Genomic DNA, 22,895 nt, shown 5'->3' with positions numbered 1-22,895 from the left:
CTATTGATTGATCCCTGTTTTAAGTATTATATTGTTTTGTATTTGTTAAGGGTAACCATAACCATCATAATGTGGTATTTTCTTATGCACTTGAAACAAAGAATAAAAATGTTTCTTTAAACGTAGTACCACTTTAAACACATCACACACTGAACAGCAAAGTAGCTTCCTGATTATGTGTAAAATGTTTAGAGTATCCTGTCCTGATGTAGTAGGTCCATGTTCTCATATTTTTACAGCTGACATGAAGGCTGCAGTATTACATTTTTGATTTATAATGGAGCACCCTCTCTGGTGAAAGACTAGCAAGCCTGTGGTAGAGGCATACGATTACAGACATATTGAGAGGGCCTATCAATGAGTTGTCACAGTTTTCAATTTAGACGTATTATTTTTAAATGATGTACGTCTACGGGAGGATTTACCCCGCAAAATGCTACGGGAGGATTTCTAATGCAAAATGCTTCTCCAGCAGTGCAATCGCAGGTAACAACGATACCATAACGCATTTTCAGATACCGCTGTTCTGAGCATACTAAGCAAATTGGCCATTTGTAACTTTGAATCCCTCCTCACGTTAAACTATGGTCCAATAATGTGTTCACTAAAACACAAGTAACGTTATTTGTCGGGCTGATTCATAAATGGGCATACCGAGGTTGTCGACCTAGGTGGCGTTTTTTGCCATTCGCAAAACTAAGCAAGAGTTAACGTTAATGAAACTTTACATCGCCTTCTCCAGTGACAAAGTATATTCAAATGAAGTTGCAACGATGATGGCGGCAATCACTGGTTACGTTAAACCATTTGAAACAAGTAGGACTGTAAATGATGGTGACTATGGCTAACGTCACTTCGGATCAATATAGCAGAGCCCTTTTACTTTACCTATCAACTGGCTAATGCTAGCATGATGTAGCATGCTATGAGCTAATATACTTAGCATCTACGAAAGAACAGAACATATATTTTTTCACAAAGAATCTGTCACAACTAACAACGATGTCTCTTACCAGCAACTACACAATGTATGACTATCAATATGTATTTAGTCAGACTGTGATAAGATATAGCCTAATGATAATAACAGCAACACTTATTTAGGTTAGATTATGTGTCGAAATCATAGGGTCGAAATCAGGTGTTAAAATAAGTGAGCGATGACGCGGTAGTGTCTGCAGCCAGCTGTCAATCATAGGTGTAAACACGCCCTTTTAGATTTGTTAATATAACATTAAAAAAAAAAAATTCAGCGAGAAAAGAAAAATTGTGTGTATTGAAGCATCTTGAAAACTATTTTTTCGAATAAAAAGTTGTTGATACAAAAATAGTTTTAGATGAGAAAAGTGACACGGAAAGTTGGCTACTTGGCCATTGAAATACATGGGGATGGGCGGAGTTACACATTGTACTGCAGCCAGCCACCAGGGGGCTCTGGACTAACGCTCGCATCACTCTTAACAGACGGCACACTGTCCAGTTCTATATATACAGTCTATGTATACGACCAATAACTCCTCGTATAGTGGCTGCCTGCACTTTCCCTGTCCTCACGTTTAGCATAGGCTAGGCTAATAATCCAATGACGCCGCAGGTGTTATGTAGGCTATGATCATATAGCCTATGACTGTCAGTAGTAGGCTAGGCTATATGCTATGATAATGTAAAACAAAGGGACCCTATGCAGAGGCGGACAGAGTACACAGCTTCATTACTTGAGTAAAAGTACAGATACCCTTTGCTAAATTTTACTCAAGTACAAATAAAAGTACAACAGTCAGATGTCTACTTAAGTAAAAGTAGGGCCTACTGAAGTACTTGTTTTTAAAAGTAGGCTACTTGAGTATCAAGAGTAGCCTACATTTTTGTAAATATTGCATTACTACTGCCACAGTGCTTACATTTATGTACAGAAATGTCCTACATGGAGTTATGAGAAAAATGTTAATGTTAATACCGTGGAGAATGTAAAATGAATTGGAAGTAAAATCAAGTCATTTTCATCTTTTTACCATGTTGTCAGGGAGGGGCAGTATTTCTGATACATGTATTTAAATATGTATTTCAAATACAAAATACTATTTTTGTAATTGAAACACTTGAAGCGAAAACTATCATTAACTTGTTCTGAAAATTGAAATGGCGAGGTGGGGCCACAGGTTGGCACATTCAAGGGATGGACCTTCTGCGTCTTCATCCAGTGTTTTAGTCCATGGTTTAATCCTTTCGTCCATCTAAATCTGACCATGGAGTTGACTTTGGCGGAAAGCTGAAGGTGATTGCTGATAGGCTGTCCCAATCAGTGGCGCCTGCACAATCCAATCCCGTTTGAGTGAGAGGGAAACAACAAATTGAGGGTTTCCGAGATTTTCCTTTTTTTTAAAAAAGTAGTAACGGGTACTCACGGTTATGGATAGAAATGTGGTGGAGTACAATATTTGCCTCTCAAATGTACTTGAGTAAAGTCATGAGTAGCCTACTCCCCAAAAATGATACTCGAGTAAAGTACAGATCCCTCAAAATTGTACTCAAGTAGGCCTACTGTACTCAAGTAAATGTACTCCGTTACTGTCCGGCTCTGCCTATAGGGTTACACTATGTTTTAGCAGGGTAGATAGGCATAATGCAAAATTTGATAGCCTATTTTATTTGATTAGGTGACAGCAGTTTAGGCCTAGACAACAATAAATAAACTGATGCATCTCTTTTTGATTTGTTTTGAAGGTACCAAGTTAGAGATCAACCACAGTCTTCTTCACACTACCTGCTGGCCAAGTAGTAGTACTATGACCCTTGGGAATGGATTATGAGAATGATCAACACCTGGCACATAAAAAAAGAAGGTGAGTAAACAAACTTTGAGTTGAAAATTATAGGCTGCATTGCTGTATGTTTTGGCAAAATGCTGGAAAAACGTGCCTCTTTTCCTTTTTCACTTCCTCAGCACATGAAGGTATTAACATTTGATGTAATAAATCAAAACATATCAGGATTTATTGTGAGGGGTATTTATATACTTTATATATATATTAATATTTATTGCTGTTGTAAATAGCTAACTTCTTGTGACTTATCCCCCCTGTACACAATGGAAATGCTTTTGTTGTGGAGGTGAAGGATTAACAACAGGCAAAAACTATCTCCAAAGAACTATATCTACTGACAAGGTAATGTTTCATGAGTCTCGCGAGATTTGTCGGGCCACAGTTCTTGAAGTTGCATGGCTGGTTTTCTCGGTTGTGACTCGCTACGTCTATGCTGTATAGCTAGGCAAACAATTTGCCTATTAAAAGTTTGTTTACCATCAAATTGGCTTCGTAAGGGTTATACATCGTGAAAATCTTACATAGTGTACCTTTAAGGAATTGCTGGCTGAATTGCTTGTTTTGTTTTTTTCCACGGAAGTTATTCTCCATATGCTTAAACTTTTAGGCCAGAAAATTCTCAAGTGGTTTCTTGTTCTGAAAATATAAATATAATCTCTGTCTTTTCTGTGTATCTCATTTTCTCACTCTTTTCTGTCTCCTTTTCTCTTCAACTCTCTGTATCTCTGTACCACAGAAAGGAAAAAAGAACCGGACTTCATTTCGCCCACACAGCACCTTGTCAAGGTTGTTTTCAAGCAGCCTGTCAGACAATGAAAAAGAGTGACATTGCGTAAACCATATAGGCAAACACACTGCCGTACCTTGTTTATGTAAAGTGAACAGGAATTAACAAAATAGTAGTGCTAAAGGTGAGTAAAAATGTTTTAGCCACAACTCTAATAAATCTAGACAATGATGTTTCTGTAATACTGCAGTTAATCATCCAAAAGCAATTATGTCCTGCCTGACTATAATTCCACTATTTTAAAGGATTGTGTACTTGTGAACTTGGGGCTGGTGGAAGCCAGTCCTGCCCGTCTGCCAACGGTCCTCCCACTCTGACAATGCCATCACCTTATTTGCCTGAGCTGCCATCCTGAACCAGCCCAACCAACACAGGATAGCCGTGAATATAATCTCTCTGTCTTTTCTGTGCATCTCATTTTCTCACTCTTTTCTGTCTCCTTTTCTCTTCAACTCTCTGTATCTTGATCTGAGGGCACAGTACAAATCTCTTGACTCCCTGTTTCAGACAAGAAGCTTCATCTAGAGTTCAGAGCATTCTTTGCAAACCTAAAACTTAACTTTTATATTTATGCCTTTAGAAATGACTCGGCAAGTCCTAATTATCTCCAATGTTCTTCAGTTTTTTTAATTGACTGTCATTGCTAGTTTCAGCGGTTGTATTATCTATGCTTTGTTTTATCTACAGTATGCATTTAAAGACCTTGTAGCCTTACGTAAGGTAGGGATTGTCTATACGCATGTATGTGGGCAATGAAAACATTAATGGCAAAGCTAATGAAGACATTTCATTCAATGCACCTTTGCTATAAATGTTTGTCTATGCCTTCAGATAACTTCAATGAGTCTTTCCCATTTCTAGTGTAGGTTAACCTAATGGATGCCATTTTGGTTTGATTGGAGAAAGGACACCAGCAGCTCACAATAAAGTTGGCTTGACAAAGATGAGCAGAGAAGACATTGACGGATGTCAGAAATGTAGGCTGGCTGGCATACCATGCATTAACTAATATTTGTGAACACAAATATCACAGTTGTGATATGTCGTGTCGTGTTTTTGATGTATCATGATAGTAGATGACAGAGCCAGGTAAATGTGATCAATAATGTTCTTTTTATGCTCTTCGAGAGGAACTGTGGTGATCCCACCGTCTGCATTTTGCCTATTTCTAAGAAAGGCTTTCACTCAAGTGTGGTGTGGCAGGAGCATAAGTAGGCTAACTCTCCAGCAGACCTTTCTCCCTCCTCTTTTTCCTCACAGTTACTTTATATGTAAATTATAGCTTAAGTTCAAAGTGACACAGACTTGCATTGTTGTTGATCAACCCCAGGTCTGGTGAATGCCCAGATTTGAACAGATGCAGTTCCAGCTTGTTTCTCTTGTCAGGGCCCTCCTGGCCCTGCACTGTGCCAGTTGATTAGAAAATATTGGTATCACTGAGTTACTTGTTCTGACTGTGTGATTGCCACAGTGCCAAAGCCTGTTCATGGTTACATTTGAGGCTTTTTGTCTATTTAACTACTTTTGAATTTTTAGATCCATACAAAAATGTACACTTACAAAAATTGCCATTTGAACGTGTCAAGCAAGTTGATTTGTTATTGCTTGATGGTGTTTTATGCCCCCAACGTAACCCCCGCACCTAATCCTAAACCTAACCCCAACCCTAACCTTAACCCATGCCTAACCCTAGTGCCTTCCAGGCAGCGTGCTCTGATAAGCAATTCACATATCTTATTAACTTAAACTTAATGATTTGAGATAATAACAACCTTATGCATAAAAAACCTGCTTTGTTTATTGTCAAATCAATGAAGAAAATTACATCAGTAACATCAATTAAAAAGAACACAGATTATGTCACACATACTCTGATAAGAGGATCACTCATTTTAGCAGCATTTTTGCTTTCCTAAAACCATTCTTTAAACCCACTCAGTCTCCATTCAGGCCTAATTAGCCTTCAGAGTCAGCAGATGCACTTTCTCTGTGAGGTAGTCCAAACCCCAATCCTTGTGGCGATCCATGAAAGCATCCTCTGATTGCAGGAATGCAATATCACAGGTTTTACCTGCAATTAAATTAGCATGACAATACTAATGTAAAATTATACTAAACATTTGTGAGGCTATTACATTGTCATAACATGAAGGAGAAACGTGTAATCAACTGTGACACTTACCAAAGAGATTTTTAACATCTTCATCAGAAACTAAAAATGGAGGACCTGCATGACATAAATTCTGTTTTTAACTTTCAGAGCAATAACCTTCACCCCCCACTCATTTCATCAATTTTATCTGAACCGATGTATTCAAACAGTAGGCTAAATATGTTTGCTCTTACCTTTGTATAACTCTGGGTTATACAACAATGTGTCCAGGAGATACCTGCAGTTCTTGTCCATTAGGGATAGGATGAGAGTAGCATACCTATAAAAACAATCATAACATTATAAACAATTCAGTCCTGTGAGGCATTTTGGTGATTTAGCTCTGAAGTTTATGAGAAAGGGGCTCACTTTTCTCTGTCACAGGGGTTAATGGCCACCAGGGAACCTCTGTCCCAGATTCCCCCAAACTGCCCTACAACATCGCTGCAAAAGTGATAAGAACATCAGTAGGACGTTGTCTGTTATTACAACTTTTTCAAATACAGACATTAAAGAAAGAGACAGATTATTTTTCTGCAGAAAAACACGCTCTGCAGCAAAAAACATAAAACATACAGACACCCAAATATCCACTGTAAGTCCCAAAGCAGTACATTGAAAACTGAAATTCCTTTTTATCCCAGGCTAGGCTTGATCATAAGCTCATTCATATTGACACATAGAAGTTATATACTAAATATGCCACAAAAAGGGTGCTACAATTGAGATTAACCTACAATTGTGAAATTTTGTGTGCTTATTCTTGGTCCCATATATACTCACATTTCCTATACTGCATGTGCCTTTTTTGTCAGATAGTTGAACAGTTCAACCATTTCCCTTTAGAGGCCACTTCATCCACAACTGCTTGGAACCCATTAATCGCCATCTGCAGCTATATTTCATTTCTAAGTAGGAATTGTGTCTGTTATACCTGGAAAACTTGTAGAGGTCACACTGGTACAGAGAGATCTTTCCATTGGAACTCTGCAAAGAAAATTAGATGTGTTTTTTTGCATATTCGTCTTTAGCTCTAGAATCTTGATATAGATCACATTTAGAGTATGTGGGTCTCTCAAGAGACACCTGTTTGTCAGCTGAGCCAGAATGGGACCTAGGCTGAGTTATTTTATCCTTTTCAAATTCTTTCACACAAATGGCATTTGAGAGTGTTTTTGGGCGGTAACCAGGCGGTAACCATGTACACCATGCTGTTGAAGGTGCAAACAAACGCTGAATCACCATTGAAAAAGCACAGTTTTTATAGCCATCCATGTGTGTTCACTTCTGGCTCCTTGGCTATGAATTTGGTAATTATAGCGGGCTATTTGACGTCTTTAGAACACTAAACATATCAGAGGTGTCAAATGTTGAGTTACTCCAGTCTACATTGTTATGATGTTAATCACTCCTATGATGTAATGCTATTGTCTATCGAAAGTAAAATGACTGTTTTGAAGTAAACTAGAGATGCACCGATATGGAATTTTAGGGCAGATAACGATAACCTATATTTATTGGTTTGTTGTGGCCGATACCGATACGATAACCGATAATATTACTCTTGAAAAAAAATTGTGAAAAGTGATTTGGGGAAAGCATTTAATAAGCATAATTTTATTGCAGTAATTTTACCTACCACCAAATGATGGACAGAACTCATAATAGTCCTCAATAGTACGGCAGTCAACAACATAACAGTAGCCTAGCCCTACAGTATGTGTGGCTCCTTTAAGTGAACCTGACGTCAGTGAATTGCGAGTGAGTGGCTAGAGAGTTTGAATCGTTTTCATTTAGGACTAAACGCTCATTAACGGCTCAGCTTGGAATAAGCTACAGTATAGCGACCAAATCAGAGTTTGTGAGGGAAACTTAGGTTTAGTTTCAACTGCGGGTAACTGAATAAAGCTGCAACTCCTTAGACTGTATCTTATGTCCGTCTACTCTGTTGCGCACAACCTGCTGCAGCAGAAATTAAAGGAGTTAGCCCCGAAGGTTTTAATAACTTGTTATGATGACCTGTCTGGAACTGAAGCACGAATGGTGGATATTTCTAGGTAATAATACAAAACCCAAGCTAAAGTAATGCAAATATAATACTAGAAACCAGACATGTGGACTCGAGTCACATGACTTGGACTCGAGTCAGACTCGAGTCATAATTTTAATGACTTCAGACTTGACTTGATAAAATTCGGCATGACTTGCGACTCGACTTGGACTTGAATACTATTCACTCGAGACTTGACTCGGACTTTGCCTCTTTGACTTGTGACGACTTGACATGTCTCGAGTCAAAAACTAAATTTCCTGATCGTGGACCAGTCACCCCAGAGATGCTTTCCCTCCGCGACTAAAAAAAAATAAATAGCGGAGACAAGCGGCCAGTCCAGAGCACAGTTCAGTGCTGCCGCTACCCCCACATGCGTTACGCACTGTGTGTAGGGCACCAAGAGACAGAGAAACGACCAACATTTAGCTAATAACTAGATGTACCGCATAGCGGTACAAAATATGACCGCCGCTCAGTCCTGTACATCCATTCCGCGAAAATAAATCACACTTCAATTTGTCTCCATCTTTTACTCCATCCCCCACTCTTGAAACTTTTGTGTATGCTTGTTTGGCATGCCTGAGTGTGTGTGTGCGGCTGCACAGAAAGTAGCCTACTTGTGCTGAAAAGGTGAATAGATTGTAGAATAGCCAAAGAAGATGTAGCATTGTTATAAAACCTTTAAAATCTCTAAACAATCACAAGTAGGGCAGGTCATCACAGTTCATTCATTGCAACTGGATTGATGAAAGGTCACTTACACCTGTAGGCTACATTGTATTTGGGAAAAGCAAAAGGTATCAGCATAATGTTATTTATTTATTTATTTATTTTTTATGTATTTATAAACAAAAACATCTCTGTCAGTTCCATGCCGTTTTCAACAGCTATCAAAAACAAAGGTCATTTTTGGATGGATGGATTTTTTGTGAATGTTTCTTCTTCTACATAAGATTTTAGTCATCTTTAGTTCATGTAATACTTTATTGTCAATGCACAAATTAAGTAACAGTAGTCTGAAACGTTATTGTTAATGCACAAATTAAGTAACAGTAGTCTGAAACGAAATGCTGTTTTACATCTAACCAGTGGTGCAAATAACTGACATGTCCAAATGGGCCTTGATGAAATGCGTCGCTAGACTGTTCATACACATTTTAACGGGCCAAAGTTGAAGAGCTTTTGTCCGTTATTGTTCGTGCAAATATAGGCTGATTCATGTTCCCTTGCATTGTGTAACTGAGGTCCATGGCTAGTCTGGCTTTCATCAGACCAAGCTCAATCTTAAGAAATCAAAAAATAAATAGCGGGCAGATCAGGCTGGGTTCACCCAGCCTAGTCCATAGGCACCCGATATTGTTTAATTTTCAGATTGAGATATACACGCTCTGGCTATTCTAAATGCAAAAATGCATTAGGGAGTTATGACAAAACTGTAACTAACAAACTAGATCCTAATAGAAAGCTGTTAGCTTCCCTAAGCTACAGGTAGGATTATAAGGTAGGCCTATTTACAACATAAATTGTCAATAGGCTATGCTGGCGACACAAATAAAATCTCCTTTGGAAACCAATGGCTTATGACTTACAGTATCAAGCGGACTTAAACTGCCATATCGTGGCGAAAAGTTGTAATAACATTCACGCAGTTCCATGAGTCAAGGAAAGCGCGAATGAAGTAGCCACTTCTAAATGGGACCCACTACACAGTAGCTTAAGGTGTGTTGCTAAAGCAGCCATAATGAAATGAAGGTGTCATTGTTTGGATACTTCACACACACGTGCTTTTTAATTTCACAGACTACAACTACCAAGCTGGAATCAAAGCACATCGATTCCCCTCTCACACCCTGCACGCACTTAAAACAAAATAAACAGGCGTCTCAGTCTCACGCATGTATAGGCAAAACTGTATCAGACTGGTGTAACGTTGGTAAATCTTCCATTGCACAGAATGATTTTGTAGCACGTGCAATAAATGACAGTCGAAAGATACAAACAGTGCTGCTATCAATTTGCTTGGTATAACCGCATTTATAGTTTTCTACAAATGCAATCAATCAAATGGGCCTCCATCACTCAACCAACACTAACGGTAACATTACCTAGGTCCTTATTGATATTACAAGATTAACGTACCTGCAGTAAAAACCAAGCATGTCCGATAAACATCCTCACTTCATCCTCACTTACACTTCATGTGAACATCGTCCTGTCCTTATTAGATGTTCGCTGCGGTAAATTACAGTCCTTGTAGGAAGTGTCCATTATTTTTTCAACCCACTTTTAACTTCCAAAAAAATTACGTCTCACTGCAACGATGCGCCATCTAGTGGACAAACGACTACTTATCGCCAATACTGAAAATGCAGCCATGATGATGATGATGAATATTTTGGCTTTCTTTTGATCCTATTGAATTTGTAATTATGTATCGGCCGTTCTAATACCGATAGTATGTGGGTGCCTGTGTGTGTGCATGTTTATATGTGTGCACCGCCATTTACAGGCCAATGAGTGTACAGTCACTAAATGTACACATAACCTAATTTTTTTAGCCCCCCCCATGGATGAAATTCTACGAAACTTGGCATACCCCCAGACCCCCAGAGAATGCCAGGTCAATCATACACATAAAATTTGGTGCAGTTCTGAACATCTTAACTGAAGATACATTAGGGGCGATTAAAGCAGAATAATATTGCATTTTCATTTTTTACCGGGGGGGGGGCAAATCACAAATGAGTGATTATGAGCCAGGTTGATGTGGGCCCTTGAGACCAACATACCATAAAAGATTCACAGAGAACTGTGTCTGCCCTACCCTCCTTTCGGGGGGTCCAGTCCAGCGGGGGGGCTGCAGATGAAAACGAAAAATGACGGTTCCATGCTATCCATGTGGGGGTACATGCCCACCAAGTTTTGTGTACCCCGGTCTTTCAGTGTCCCGGGAATCCTTGTTGGTGTACGTCACTAAATGTACACATAAATTATTTTATTGTAAGGCCCCCCATGAACGAAAGTACACAAAACTTGGCATGCATTCAGAGGGTGTCATAATGATCCTACACTTTTAATTTCGTGCAGTTTTGACCTTGTCAGCCAGAGATATTGAGATGAAAACACCTAATTTTTTGCTTTTTAATTTTTAACTAGGTGGCGCTATACATGAAATAAGTGGTAATGGGATGGGTTGACATGCCCCCTTAAGACCAACATACAAAAAAAAGGTGGACCTCCTAGGCCCTACGGTTCTCGAGATATTCACAGAAAACTGTCTCCGGCCACCTACAGGCCAGTTGGTGTATAGTAACATAAATTAATTTATTGTGTGGCCCCCCATGAACGGAATTCCACAAAACTTGGCGTGCATACAGAGGGTGTCATAATGATCCTACACTTCCAATTTCGTGCAGTTTTGACTATGTTAGGTCACAGATACCTTCAATTACACCACCTCATTTTTACTTTTTTGTGTTTAACTAGGTGGCGCTATACATGAAATGAGTGGTTATGGAATGGGTTGACATGGCCCCTTGAGATCAACATACAAAAAAAAAATGGTCCTCCTAAACCCTACGGTTTTCGAGATATTCACAGAAAACTGTGTCTGCCCTACCCTCCTTTCGGGGGGTCCAATTCAGCGGGGGGGCTACAGATCAAAACGAAAAACGATGGTTCCATGCTATCCATGTGGGGTTACATGTCCACCAAGTTTCGTGTACCCCGGTCTTTCAGTGTCCCGGGAATCATTGACGGAAATTTGGGCATGCGAAAAAAAAAAAAAAAAAAAAAGTAAAAAAAAAAAAAAAATCTGACTAAACCTATATGACCGCCGCTTCGCTGCGCGGCGGTCATAACTAGTAGCTTTACTGCAAACTGACTTGCAAAGAGAACGTTTACAATGTCAAAATGCACCAACAGCATGTTACATAAAGATGATACTTTTCGAGTCCTCTCCATTAAGATCCAACTTGAACTTATGCTAGCCTACTCCATTTAATTGAGAACCCCATCTAAGCACGCACGAGAGGGAGAGAAAACGAGTGGCAGGTTCCAGCTGGCTTGTCATTGTTGATGATGATGATTGATATTTTCTTTTAAATATAAGAAACGTATAAAAGGAAATCATGAAGGCAACAAATACGAGATTAGGGGAAATTGCGGATTTATCCGGTTCTCACTACTGTTATAAACTATGAGATCCAGGTCACTATGACATAGGCTGCACTCACTGTGATTTGGAAAGTGGACAAGAATATGAAGAGTTGTCTTTGCCTTTGTTTAATGGAAATGGTGAGTCTTGAAGTAGGCCTATTCAATAATTTGTTTACATGAAGCACATTGATATACCGATTGAAACGCATTCCACTCAGCTAGCTAGGTGGCTACTGGCTACCAGGCTCATAATTCACATTTAATTGCAAACAGAAAATGTCAAGCAAGCATCATGTCATACATGCATCTATTTCCAAAGGAATGAAAGCTGTTTGTGCCAACTTAATATAATGCTTATAATTGTTAATATTGTGCTATTCATGTGGCACAAACAATGTTTGAGTTTGTGGACTAGCCATAGGAATGGAGCTGGTAAAAAAGATCATTATGAGAATGTGTGGACAGTGGCACACAATGGGCTTAAAGTGACAGTGCACCATTTACAAATGAGATAAACAGCATCACATGTGTAGTATTTCTTAAGAAATGAATACTTTAAAACAAAATTACTGTGTCATTATTATCTTTTAAATAATATAAAAGTGTTGACCTTGGCTTCCCTTATGAGTCGCCACTGGCAGACAGCCTAATAAATTGTTTGCAGGCAAATCTGTGGCCTAGCGCAGTGAAATGCCATCAGTCAAATTATTACTCATCCTTACAGTGGGCTCCGAAATTTGGAAAAACAATATTTTTATTTTTCATGTAGCTATCCGTTTTACCTGATGACTTGTTCAGGACTTGAAAAAGATTGGGACTTGGACTTGGACTCGACTTGGCTTTGATGAGACTTGGACTTGGACTCGACTTGCCCTTCTCTGTATTTACTTGGGACTTGACTTGGACTTGAGTGCTAAGACTTGGGACTTACTTGTGACTTGCCAAACAGTGACTTGGTCCCACCTCTGCTAGAAACACAACTTATAACCTACTTATGTACTCGTCCCACTAACGAGTTTGTTTATTCGTTTCCCCGACCAGCGCGGTAAAGTGCAAACACACCAGCACAAGACGGCTCTAGATAGGGCTGAGCTCCGCTCTGTTAAGGTTAAATGGCGGATCATTAACGAGAGGATTTTGAGATGCACAGATTCCCAAATGAACGCATATCCACAGATTTTGTTAGAGTGGTGAAATACATTCACACCGCTGACATTATATTGAGGAAAAAGTATAGCCTACAAAGCTCAAGTAGCTCAGTGTAGCCAGACGGACCTTACGTAGGCCTAAATTAGGACTTTAAAAAATATCGGCGCAAATTATCGGCCAGAATTCTGTTATCGGACCGATAATATTTTCATTTTTTCACTTATCGGCTAATAATATATCGGCCGCCGATATATCGTGCATCACTAAAGTAAACTAATGGTCAAATCAACCAAAACTCTGATATTGTTTGCACCTCCAAGTGGTCTGTGACATATGTTTGTGTGAAAGAATAAAAATCAGTGTTTCAATCATGCAAGAAATCAAACATTCAAAGTATGATCTAGATCAGTAAACTGAAAGTACAATGCTCAAATAAAGAATGCAATGCAAACATAACTTATTTCATAGTTAAAAGGATACGGTATATTTCATTAAAAGGGTGTAGTTTCACTGTAAACTATAAGTGTGTAAAATGGTGTACCTTGAACACCTTTGCTCCTGGTATGGCTGGGACTGACTCTTCACTGTAGGTCAACTTGTGCTCTTCAAAGAACTGCTTAATAGCCTTTTCGGATATCTCTACCCCTACCACGGAATGGCCCTTATCCGCTAGCCTGCATGAAGGATACATTCACAGAGAGTAGCAGTTAAAATCTTCCAGAATAATAAAAAATGCACAATAATTTTAAAGAATGTCAGAATCAATATGGTTTTATGACCACTTTTACTTGAAACACCACCTGATGCCTGTCTTCATCCATCTGTAAGTCACTTTGGACAAAAGTGTCTACTAAATACAATAACCATAACCATATCTATCCTAGCATTGTTTTAAATTGACTAAAGGTGAGGTTGTAATGCTTCAAAGCTTCTTAACTTTTCATAACACCAGGTAATAAAACTACAGACAAACCATTTCATGTCAACAGCTTTCCCACAGAGAGGAAAAAAGAACCGCACTTCATTTCGCCCACACAGCACCTTGTCAAGGTTGTTTTCAAGCAGCCTGTCAGACAATGAAAAAGAGTGACATTGCATAAACATATAGGCAAACACACTGCCGTACCTTGTTTATGTAAAGTGAACAGGAATGAACAAAATAGTAGTGCTAAAGGTGAGTAAAAATGTTTTAGCCACAACTCTAATAAATCTAGACCATGATGTTTCTGTAATACTGCAGTTAATCATCCAAAAGCAATTATGTCGTGCCTGATAATTCCACTATTTTAAAGGATTGTGTACTTGTGAACTTGGGGTTGGTGGAAGCCAGTCCTGCCCGTCTGCCAACGGTCCTCCCACTCTGACAATGCCATCACCCTATTTGCCTGAGCTGCCATCCTGAACCAGCCCAACCAACGCAGGATAGCCGTGACTCCTCGCTTTGATGCTCACTGTTGAAAATTAACGAAAAGTCTTGTGACTCATTCACAAATATATGTCATCTTATCCTGGCAGGTTGTGAAGACTGTGGAAATAAATAAGAGTGAAACACACACTGGGCAAGCTATCGCCTAATAATATCACAATGCCGAAACCATTCAAAATGAGTGAAAATAACTTTCCCAGATTCAGAGTAGCATTTAGAGCATTTCCTTACAGGTTTCTGTCAATGCAAAAACCTATGCCCTACAATGCAAATATTCAGACACATTCAAGGTTATACCGTCAAGTTAACTTTTAACAAAAATAAGATACCTATAGCTTCATCATAGCCTATAGATAAACCGTCATCAGTCGACCCACGCCACACTTTTGGACACTGATTTACAGGATAGTCACATCAAGTTCACGATGAACACGTGAGTTAGGAGCGAGTCCATTGTGCCTATGCAATGGCATAGCAGGTCGGTTACATCATTGTACATACATTGACTGGCAGAACAGTGGCCTAGCCTACTTTGTCAGAAATAACAATTCAAACTCGTACATTAATTACACGTGACATTAATTACACGTGAAGTTGATATAATGTTGCCGTCCATAACATGCCATTCATTCATCCGCATTCTAAACTTCACTGAACGTTAAATGTTTGGCTGGCTGATGACTGCACACAGAACTATGGTCAACTATGGACACAACAATTACAAGAAAATGTTTGTTGTCTATTAGCTTACCTTACTAGCTGTGCAAATGCTTTCATACATTCAGCTGTTGATGTTTTGCTATTTCTCTAACAGGAAGTCGCTGTAAGGGGAGGAGTTCCCGTTTTGTCAGCCTCTTGTGTAACAGAGGTTTTATTTTTGATACACAGGAGGGCGCTAATGTATCAGGGAACACCTGTTACACACTCCACACACCCTGATGGGACATTAGGTCCATTATAAATGGAGTAATTCCTTTGATATCTCTATGCCAGTTTATCCTCTTTTCATGAGCTATCTGTTTTTATATTTGGTTTGGTAAACATCATGGAATAAACGAATAATGAGACTTTGTCAATGCACAAATAGCCTTATGGACTTGTCCTCTGTTATTAATCACTAGCCAACACCTTAATTTCATGTAGGCTATATAGGCCTTTATGTGGCGTTTTTATGAAGTTCTATAGACGTTTTCTATAATTTTATCATTGATTAGGCTGCCTAATTTGTGTTCAGTGCAAATTAATCTGCCTTGGGTCTTTTGAAAAAGTAAAAGAGGCCATCTCATATCTAGAGATCAACATTTGCAGCACTCTAAGAGATTAAAAAAAATGATGGCCTAGGCCCAATTCATAACTTGCACTAATTAATGTATGCTAAGTATGCGACTTTCAAACATAGTAGAGATGTTGTTCCCAGATGAAGGGCCGATACAAGACATTTTGCGTACGGAAAAGGGAACATTATTTAAATCAATGTAATATACTATTGATGCTATAGCCTAGGATTTGCAGTTGCTCTGTAGGCCTACTTTAGGCTACTTTATAGGTCTAAATCGTAGGCTGTTTCTGTAGACCTGTCGTGTATGTAGAGTATTCTGTATGATCTCGCTCTCCTTTCTGAACAGTAAAGTCAGCTTACAAAAATACTCAATTGCGGTGCTCCGTTTTGGTTCACTTCGAAGTCGAGCGCCATACGTGTAATTCAGTGGCCCAGAAGCTCCAGATGTCGTTCAGCACCGCTGTCCAGATGTGCATGTTTACTTTAAATACAGCTCTATCATCTATGGAGGCACCTCAAAGCTCAGCTAACCAATCAGAGATGCCGGGGGCGGGTCGTACGGAATGTTGTGGATGAGAAAATGGACAATTTACCTCAGATAATACGGCGCAAATGGACACAGTGTGTATGGGTGCGTGTATCCCAGCCCACTTGAGCAGGATAAGGCTCCAATATGACCACGCCGGAGCTTGACAGCGGATTCGCATTGAAGTAGCCTGCCGGCACGGGCAATCTTGCTGTGGAGAGCGCTCAGACCACTGAACGATCCCAGGGTGAGGTGGTACTGTCTACCGTTAATCGTATTGTATTCCGCTCCTGGCACATTATGTAGTCTATTCGATCCAGTGCGAAGTGAATGATCAGCATTTGGAGTGCAAACCTTTACCATTTTTACGTTTTAAAGCGCATAGGCTATAGCCATTATAAGTATATCTATAGAGCAGGGTGGCCAAGGGCACCGCGACCATTGTTCATTATCCATATTTCATATACTAGCATGCTTACTGTATTGCTCCACACACTCGGCACTGACTGTGTTGCTAGGAGGCAAAACCACATAACGAGGACGGGAGGAAGTACCTCAATAAGACTATCGTCTCATTATTCATCTATTTATCACATAATCAATTATGCACCTTCATCAGTGTCAGAATACCTTAGCTTGAATGGGCTAGACGCGAGGAAAAGACTGGAGATCCATATGTCACATGTTTCATGATGTGTTCGGCAACTATGGCTTGTCCGATCAACACATCACTGACCAGGAAGATCTAGCTGGGAGTACCAAAAGTCGTGCCGCAGGTAACGGATACTGTGTCTGCGACAGCTTGCCTATGAGGAGACATGGGGTCGGGAATGAGCAAAAAGGGGGTGTAGAGAGGGGACAGAGGGGTGGAGGAGGGGACAGTCGCGGTGACTGTGATTATTTTTATGTACGCTCCTGGTGCGTATGCTTGCGCGTGTCAGTCGTGTAACTCAATCATGTTGTGTAGCTCGTAAACTGAGGAGACCGTCAGCACCAAGCGTTTACGTTTAAGACGATCAGGCACATCGCACTTCGCTCGTGGTGACTCAAGAAGGGGCGAGCGTTTTAGTCGCAGTCCGTCCAGTTTGAAGGCTACTTTCATAGGGACGGGGCGCCTAAAGACAGAAGTGATGTGATATTTCTGTGTTTTTGTGTCCTCAAACCGTGGATAATAAAGTGGACAAGAAGCTCTAACGCATCAAGGATGCGGTACCTGGTTGACATTCTGGAGGAGCACTGTTTAGGTAATTAACAGGTTTGACACTCACTGTATTCGTATGACTATTTCAGCACTGGTTTGATGGAAGGGAGATTGTCAGAAAGACTTCCGACCTATGTTAATGTTATAACTAGAGGCGATTACATAAGAGTATATAGTTTATGTGCAGACTGAAAATTTGACGTAGGTTGTCAAAGAATTTCCTCAGCTTTCACATGGAGACATAATTAATTAGACCTCTGCTTTTCAAGTAGCAGGATTGACCCCATATTAAGTCATCACCTCTGTATCTTGCATTAGGCAGAAGACTGGTTTAAATGTTCCCTGTTTTGCTTAAATTGCTTACAACTGAGCAACAATTCTCAGCCAGCCTCTATTTGCAGGAATAGAATAGTTTAATTGTGAAATCAAACAAAAGTATGACGAGACATCACATCACCGAATGAAAAGACGAGGGAGCTGGATGGTTGACATGAAGCCTCCAAAATCTGGATGACACTGTGTCTGGAACTGTAACCCATTGTATGGTGACAACCTACAGTAATCCATGACCTGCAGGCGACTGGGGGGGGGAAGGGTGGAACAAGCCACCTGACTGCTTCTACCTCGAATCGCACCAGACAGTGTATTCTGAGCATGCAGACTGCTGTTTTCCTCTGTGCCTCAGCAGTACTGAATGGAAATCAGCTGTCAGACAGCCTGGCATAGAACAGAGCTCTAGTGATGTCTTTACATTTCGGTGTGTGATATCTAGGCTATCCAAAGCCAGACGGTCCTGTACAGTCAGTGGACTCAGAAGTGTCTGCCTTGCCTGCCCTGAGATGCTGCTATACTCAGCAACACAAAGCAGAGTCCACAGAGGTTTTAATTGTACCAGGCCAGCCCATTCTCCTCTTCTCGATAATTAGCCCTTGTGGCGTCTACGAGCTGCAAAGAGTTGAGACATAATTAATCAAGCAGAGTGGTAATTATTGCTGGTTGTGAAATTAAATTGGGAGAATAGTGCTGCACAGAGAGAGTGACGAGGGATGACGGGGCCACTGAAGGTAAACATGTTATTAACTACATCCGACCATTTCGATTTGTACAAGCTGGGGCTTCGAGGATATTAGCCCAGGCTTGAGCTTTTCTTTTAAAATGGCAAGGATGTTGTCGTTCGGCATTGTTCTGCCTCTCCTGCTGCCTAGCCACATGGAATGTAGCAAGTCATGGAGTATGTTTTGTTTTTTAATTTTGTTTTATTTATGTATGTGTTGTTTTCTACCCTTCGTTCACCCATGACAACCAACAACCACTAGTTACCAGCCCTGCCCTCTCAGATGTTTACCCAGAAACACGTCCAAAGAGTCAGCATCGGTGCCACTGCATGTGCCAACGGACCACAGCCTGGTCTTTGGTCACCCCCTCCTCCCCGCCACAGAGACAGGGCACAATGGGCTGACACGGGCTTGCTTGCCGTTCCCGGGGCCCATAATGACAGAGTTCCGCGTTTAATTTTAGGCAAGCTGGGCCTGCTGCTCTGGCCACAAGATTTGTTTTTTTTTGTTTTGTTTTTTCACTGAAAAAAACGGTCTGATCTGCGATGTTGTCCTCACTCCCTCTGTCTATCTTTGTCTCTCTCTTATCGTCGTATTCGAGTGGTGGTGGCTTACTGGAAACAGAAAACAAAGGTGGGTTAGATAATGCATACAGCCAGTGCACCTGATCTGTGATTTTTTTGGCCGTTTCGGGGGAAAGGAAAAGACTAGGATTGGGAGAGAGACCCATCCAGATCTGCCGACCACTGAAGTGTGCTGCTCGGCCGGACAGGGAGGACGTGGAATTTTCCAGAAACGGCTGCTGCTTTTTTGCACGGTGTGCTGTTTGTCTGTATTGATTACGTCTGACATGCCAGAGGGCCTCCGAGTAGGACCCAAGAGGTTGTCAAATACCCTGGCTGAACGAATCACTGGGGAGCGTGTCATATGACCCCACAGTTGTGGTTAATATGGATCAGAAGAAAGGAGGAAAAAAGATAGAGAGAAATAAGTATGTCATTGTTACTGTAATGGTTTTTGCAGCAGATGTAACGATAGCATAACATGCCTTCTTGGCAGCAGGCAGTTCTCTCAATGTCTTGGGAGAGGAGGAGAAAGAGGAGGAGGAGGAGGAGGAGGTGCGATGATCCCGGCTGCCCAGCTGTCCTCCGTCCTGCATGTGTAACAACAACCCCGAGGCCCACAGGCGTTAGACGTGAGGAGAGCTCGTCCTGGAGAACAACTGTTCTCTCCAAGACCGCTGTCTCCCCCAGACCCCCACCAACCCCCACCCATCTCCTCTCCCACCTGTCCCTGGTCTGCAAATGCACCTTTGAAAGCAGGAGGACGTCCACAGCGTGTGGCCCTGTTTTCAAAGGACGACCCCACCTCAACTGGAGGGCCCATAGATGTGGGTCATCCATTGAAGTCTAAATTCACCTCCAAAACAAACAGGCATCGAATGGGGCCAACGAGAGGCCCAGGTTGACACCCAGGCCCTTGCAGTGCAGCGTGTAGCGCATGTGTGTGGGGGTTTCGACTATCAATTTCCTATCAGCTTACTGTCACATGCTGCATACCTCCCTTGCGTCACCCCCTTGCTTTCCCAGGTAGCTGGGTGCTGACACCTACACAGATCAGCGCCAGCTCCTTTGCCCCCCCCCTCCTGCATCCAAAGTCCACTTCTGGTCAGTCAGCGGTGGTGGTCCGGGCCCACATGTTGCCTGGGGGCAAAGAGATAACATTAGCAGAAGTAGGGGCGGGTGGCCGTCCTCTCCGTAAAACAAATAAATCCCCATCCCCAAACGTTGGTGCCCTTTAGGCAAGTGCCTGTATGACATGTACACTGCCTGCGGCTGTGTTCCAGCAGCAGCAGCAGCAGCTGACGGCTACCTGTCTCCCGTCCAGGGCCTCTTAGTCCCCGGGCCTGTAGCAGACATCGATCCCTGTCAGAGCGCTGTGCGGCTGGCCGGCAGGCAGGCAGGCAGGGCCCGGCTCTCCGCTGCCTCGCCACCACCACCTCTCGCTTCTCTCTCCAGCACGGCTCCAGGGACCCTCAAGCCCAGACATGCCCAGCATTTGCATTATCCCATGTTTATTAAAGCACCTAGGCACTGCAAGAATGGAGCAGAGGGACGGAGAGGGGGTGGGAGTGGTATGCTGAGAGATAGATGGAGAAAGAAAGAGAGAGGAAGAGAGAGAAAACTGATTCCATTACCCACTACAGGGGGGCATAGCAGGTTTCTGCTTTGTTATAAATTGTGTGTGTGTGTGTGTGTGTGTGGGATGGAGTGCGGGGTGGAGTGCGGGGGGGGGGGGGGGGGGGGGGGTTGTGCTGCTCATCTAAAGTCCGATCGATTCCTGAGGAAAATTGAGATTAACTTCACCTGAGAGGCACAGTGCAGCGCAAAGAAATAAAAGAAGGAAAATCAATGCATTAACTGAGGGAAGACATGAATTATTGATGAAGGCTATGTAATGGAATCCCACACGTCTGTTTTCCGACAAATTTGTGCGCTTGCCACAGAGCATGGACAGAGGTGCTAGAGGCCAACACCCTGATTCCTCTGATTACATACAGCACACACACACACACACACACACAAATGCATCAAATTAATTTTTTGCGAATGTCCTTCATTTTGGGGTAATTTAAATCATATGGAGTGAAGAAGCGCAGGTGTTTATTAGTTGCCTAGGTAGGGTGAGACAGAGAAGAAAGAGGAGGGTGATGTTGAGAGCAAGGGAGGGCAGGTGTCTGAAAGCTGCCTTTGTATGTCGATAGGCAGTAGAAACACTGACTTTGTCTGAGAGGTACAAACTCTATACACACACACACACACACACACACACACACACACACACACACACACACACAAATTGAGGTGGATTTAGGTTTACAGGGGCATCTGGCAAATATTTTGACCTGAGTGCCGTAGCACGCTTTAAAACCTGAGAAAAAAGCAAACAAAACAAGGCAAACAAAAAAGGTCCTGTGCCCTCTCAGATGAACGGGTGCTGGCCAGCCATAAAGTGAGAGCTGGGTTTGTTTCTCCTCCACTGACTTCAGGTCAGTTACTGGACTGAAAAAAATATGAAAAGACAACCGGCCTATATTTCCCACTCTTTGCCACCCACCAGCAGTAGATTTGGCCCAGGCCACTGTAGCTTGATGGGTGGTGATGGTATCTCTGCCAGGCTCATGTTTAGCATGTGTAGCCCCAGCTCTGAGCCAGAGAAGCAAGCAGCCATCAGCCCGTCGACCACACAGGGAAACCAGATGAACACGTCTGACCGAATTTTGTTTTGCCTGTAGGATTTTACTTGTACATGCACATGCATGCATACACACACACACACACACACACACACACACACACACACACACACACACACACACGCTCACACACACACACACACACACACACACACACACACACACACACACACACACACTACCCTCTTGTTGTGGAAAAATATGGTTTGCTTGCTGCACATGTTTCATGTGGGATACACGGTCCTCTCTCTCAAGTGTGTGTGTATGTTTGTCAGTTTTCAAGCTTTGAAGTTGGTGGGGGAAAAGTCAACGAAGATGTGCAGCAGCTCTATGTTTCTGAGGGCGGTTTTCAGTGCTTTAGGATGATTGCACTGGTATGTGTCGGCTTCGCCTGTTTGTGTGTCGGGCCTCACTGCACATATGGGTTTGTTGTGTTTGGATAATGAGGGCTTGTGGGCAAAGGCAAATTAGACCGTGTGGAGAGCAGTGCACACAGTCCTGTCTGCCGGACGGCCCGGCTATGCTGTGGGCTGCTGAGCAGGCAACGGGCCGTCTGCCGAACCCAGTGGTGTTTGCTCATGCGTTTGTTTACTTCTTCTCTCTCTCTCTCTCTCTCTTTCTCTCTCTTTCTTTCTTTCTTTCTCTCCGCTGTCCGTTTCTCTCTTTGCGGTCTTGCTCTCAGGGAGGTGAGGAAGCCACGCCTAGCCATGAGGGACTCGGAGAGACGGAGGGAGAGATCTTCGCCCGTCGTGGTCGACATTTCCAGTGCCAGGCAGCGGAGGAGAAGCTCACTCGTGTGGCAAAGACGAGCGGCCACAGGCCTCTGAGCGAATTCCAAGAGAAGGAGAGAGAAAGAAAGAGAGTGAGAGAAAGAGAAATAAAGAAGCCCTTAAGCATTCGTGCTCTCCAATGGGCAGCTGGACCCACCCGGGCTCGAGAGCCATGTCCGAACTGCTGTCTCCTGGATTTTCCTGGCCCATGATCTTCCACTAAAACACCCCCCTCCCTCCCCCTTGAACCCCCCCACC

At 42.1% G+C, this 22,895-nt stretch overlaps 1 protein-coding gene across 3 annotated transcripts; it reads right to left on the bottom strand.

Annotated features, from left to right (window-relative positions):
* Positions 1 to 5,388: 5,388 nt before the first annotated feature.
* On the bottom strand, positions 5,389 to 17,010 carry LOC121695829 (probable thiopurine S-methyltransferase). Of its 3 annotated transcripts, none has more exons than XM_042076966.1 (9): positions 16,986 to 17,010; positions 14,427 to 14,575; positions 14,098 to 14,190; positions 13,666 to 13,798; positions 6,699 to 6,751; positions 6,134 to 6,208; positions 5,959 to 6,044; positions 5,795 to 5,839; positions 5,389 to 5,683 (listed from the first exon to the last, which is right to left on the bottom strand). In XM_042076966.1, the coding sequence occupies exons 2-9, from the start codon at positions 14,519 to 14,521 to the stop codon at positions 5,565 to 5,567; spliced, it is 699 nt and encodes a 232-aa protein (XP_041932900.1). In that variant the 5' UTR covers positions 14,522 to 14,575; positions 16,986 to 17,010; the 3' UTR covers positions 5,389 to 5,564. The 3 variants fall into 3 exon arrangements, with proteins under 3 accessions (XP_041932900.1, XP_041932901.1, XP_041932902.1); XM_042076967.1 differs by lacking the exon at positions 16,986 to 17,010 and adding an exon at positions 15,302 to 15,388; XM_042076968.1 differs by lacking the exon at positions 16,986 to 17,010 and adding an exon at positions 15,302 to 15,374 and having other exon boundaries at positions 14,427 to 14,571.
* Positions 17,011 to 22,895: the final 5,885 nt, after the last annotated feature.

Source organism: Alosa sapidissima, chromosome 21 (genome assembly GCF_018492685.1).
Source record: "Alosa sapidissima isolate fAloSap1 chromosome 21, fAloSap1.pri, whole genome shotgun sequence".
NCBI lineage: Eukaryota > Metazoa > Chordata > Actinopteri > Clupeiformes > Clupeidae > Alosa > Alosa sapidissima.
The sequence above is the reverse complement of the archived record's forward strand: the minus strand, read 5'-3'. Positions and strand labels throughout refer to the sequence as shown.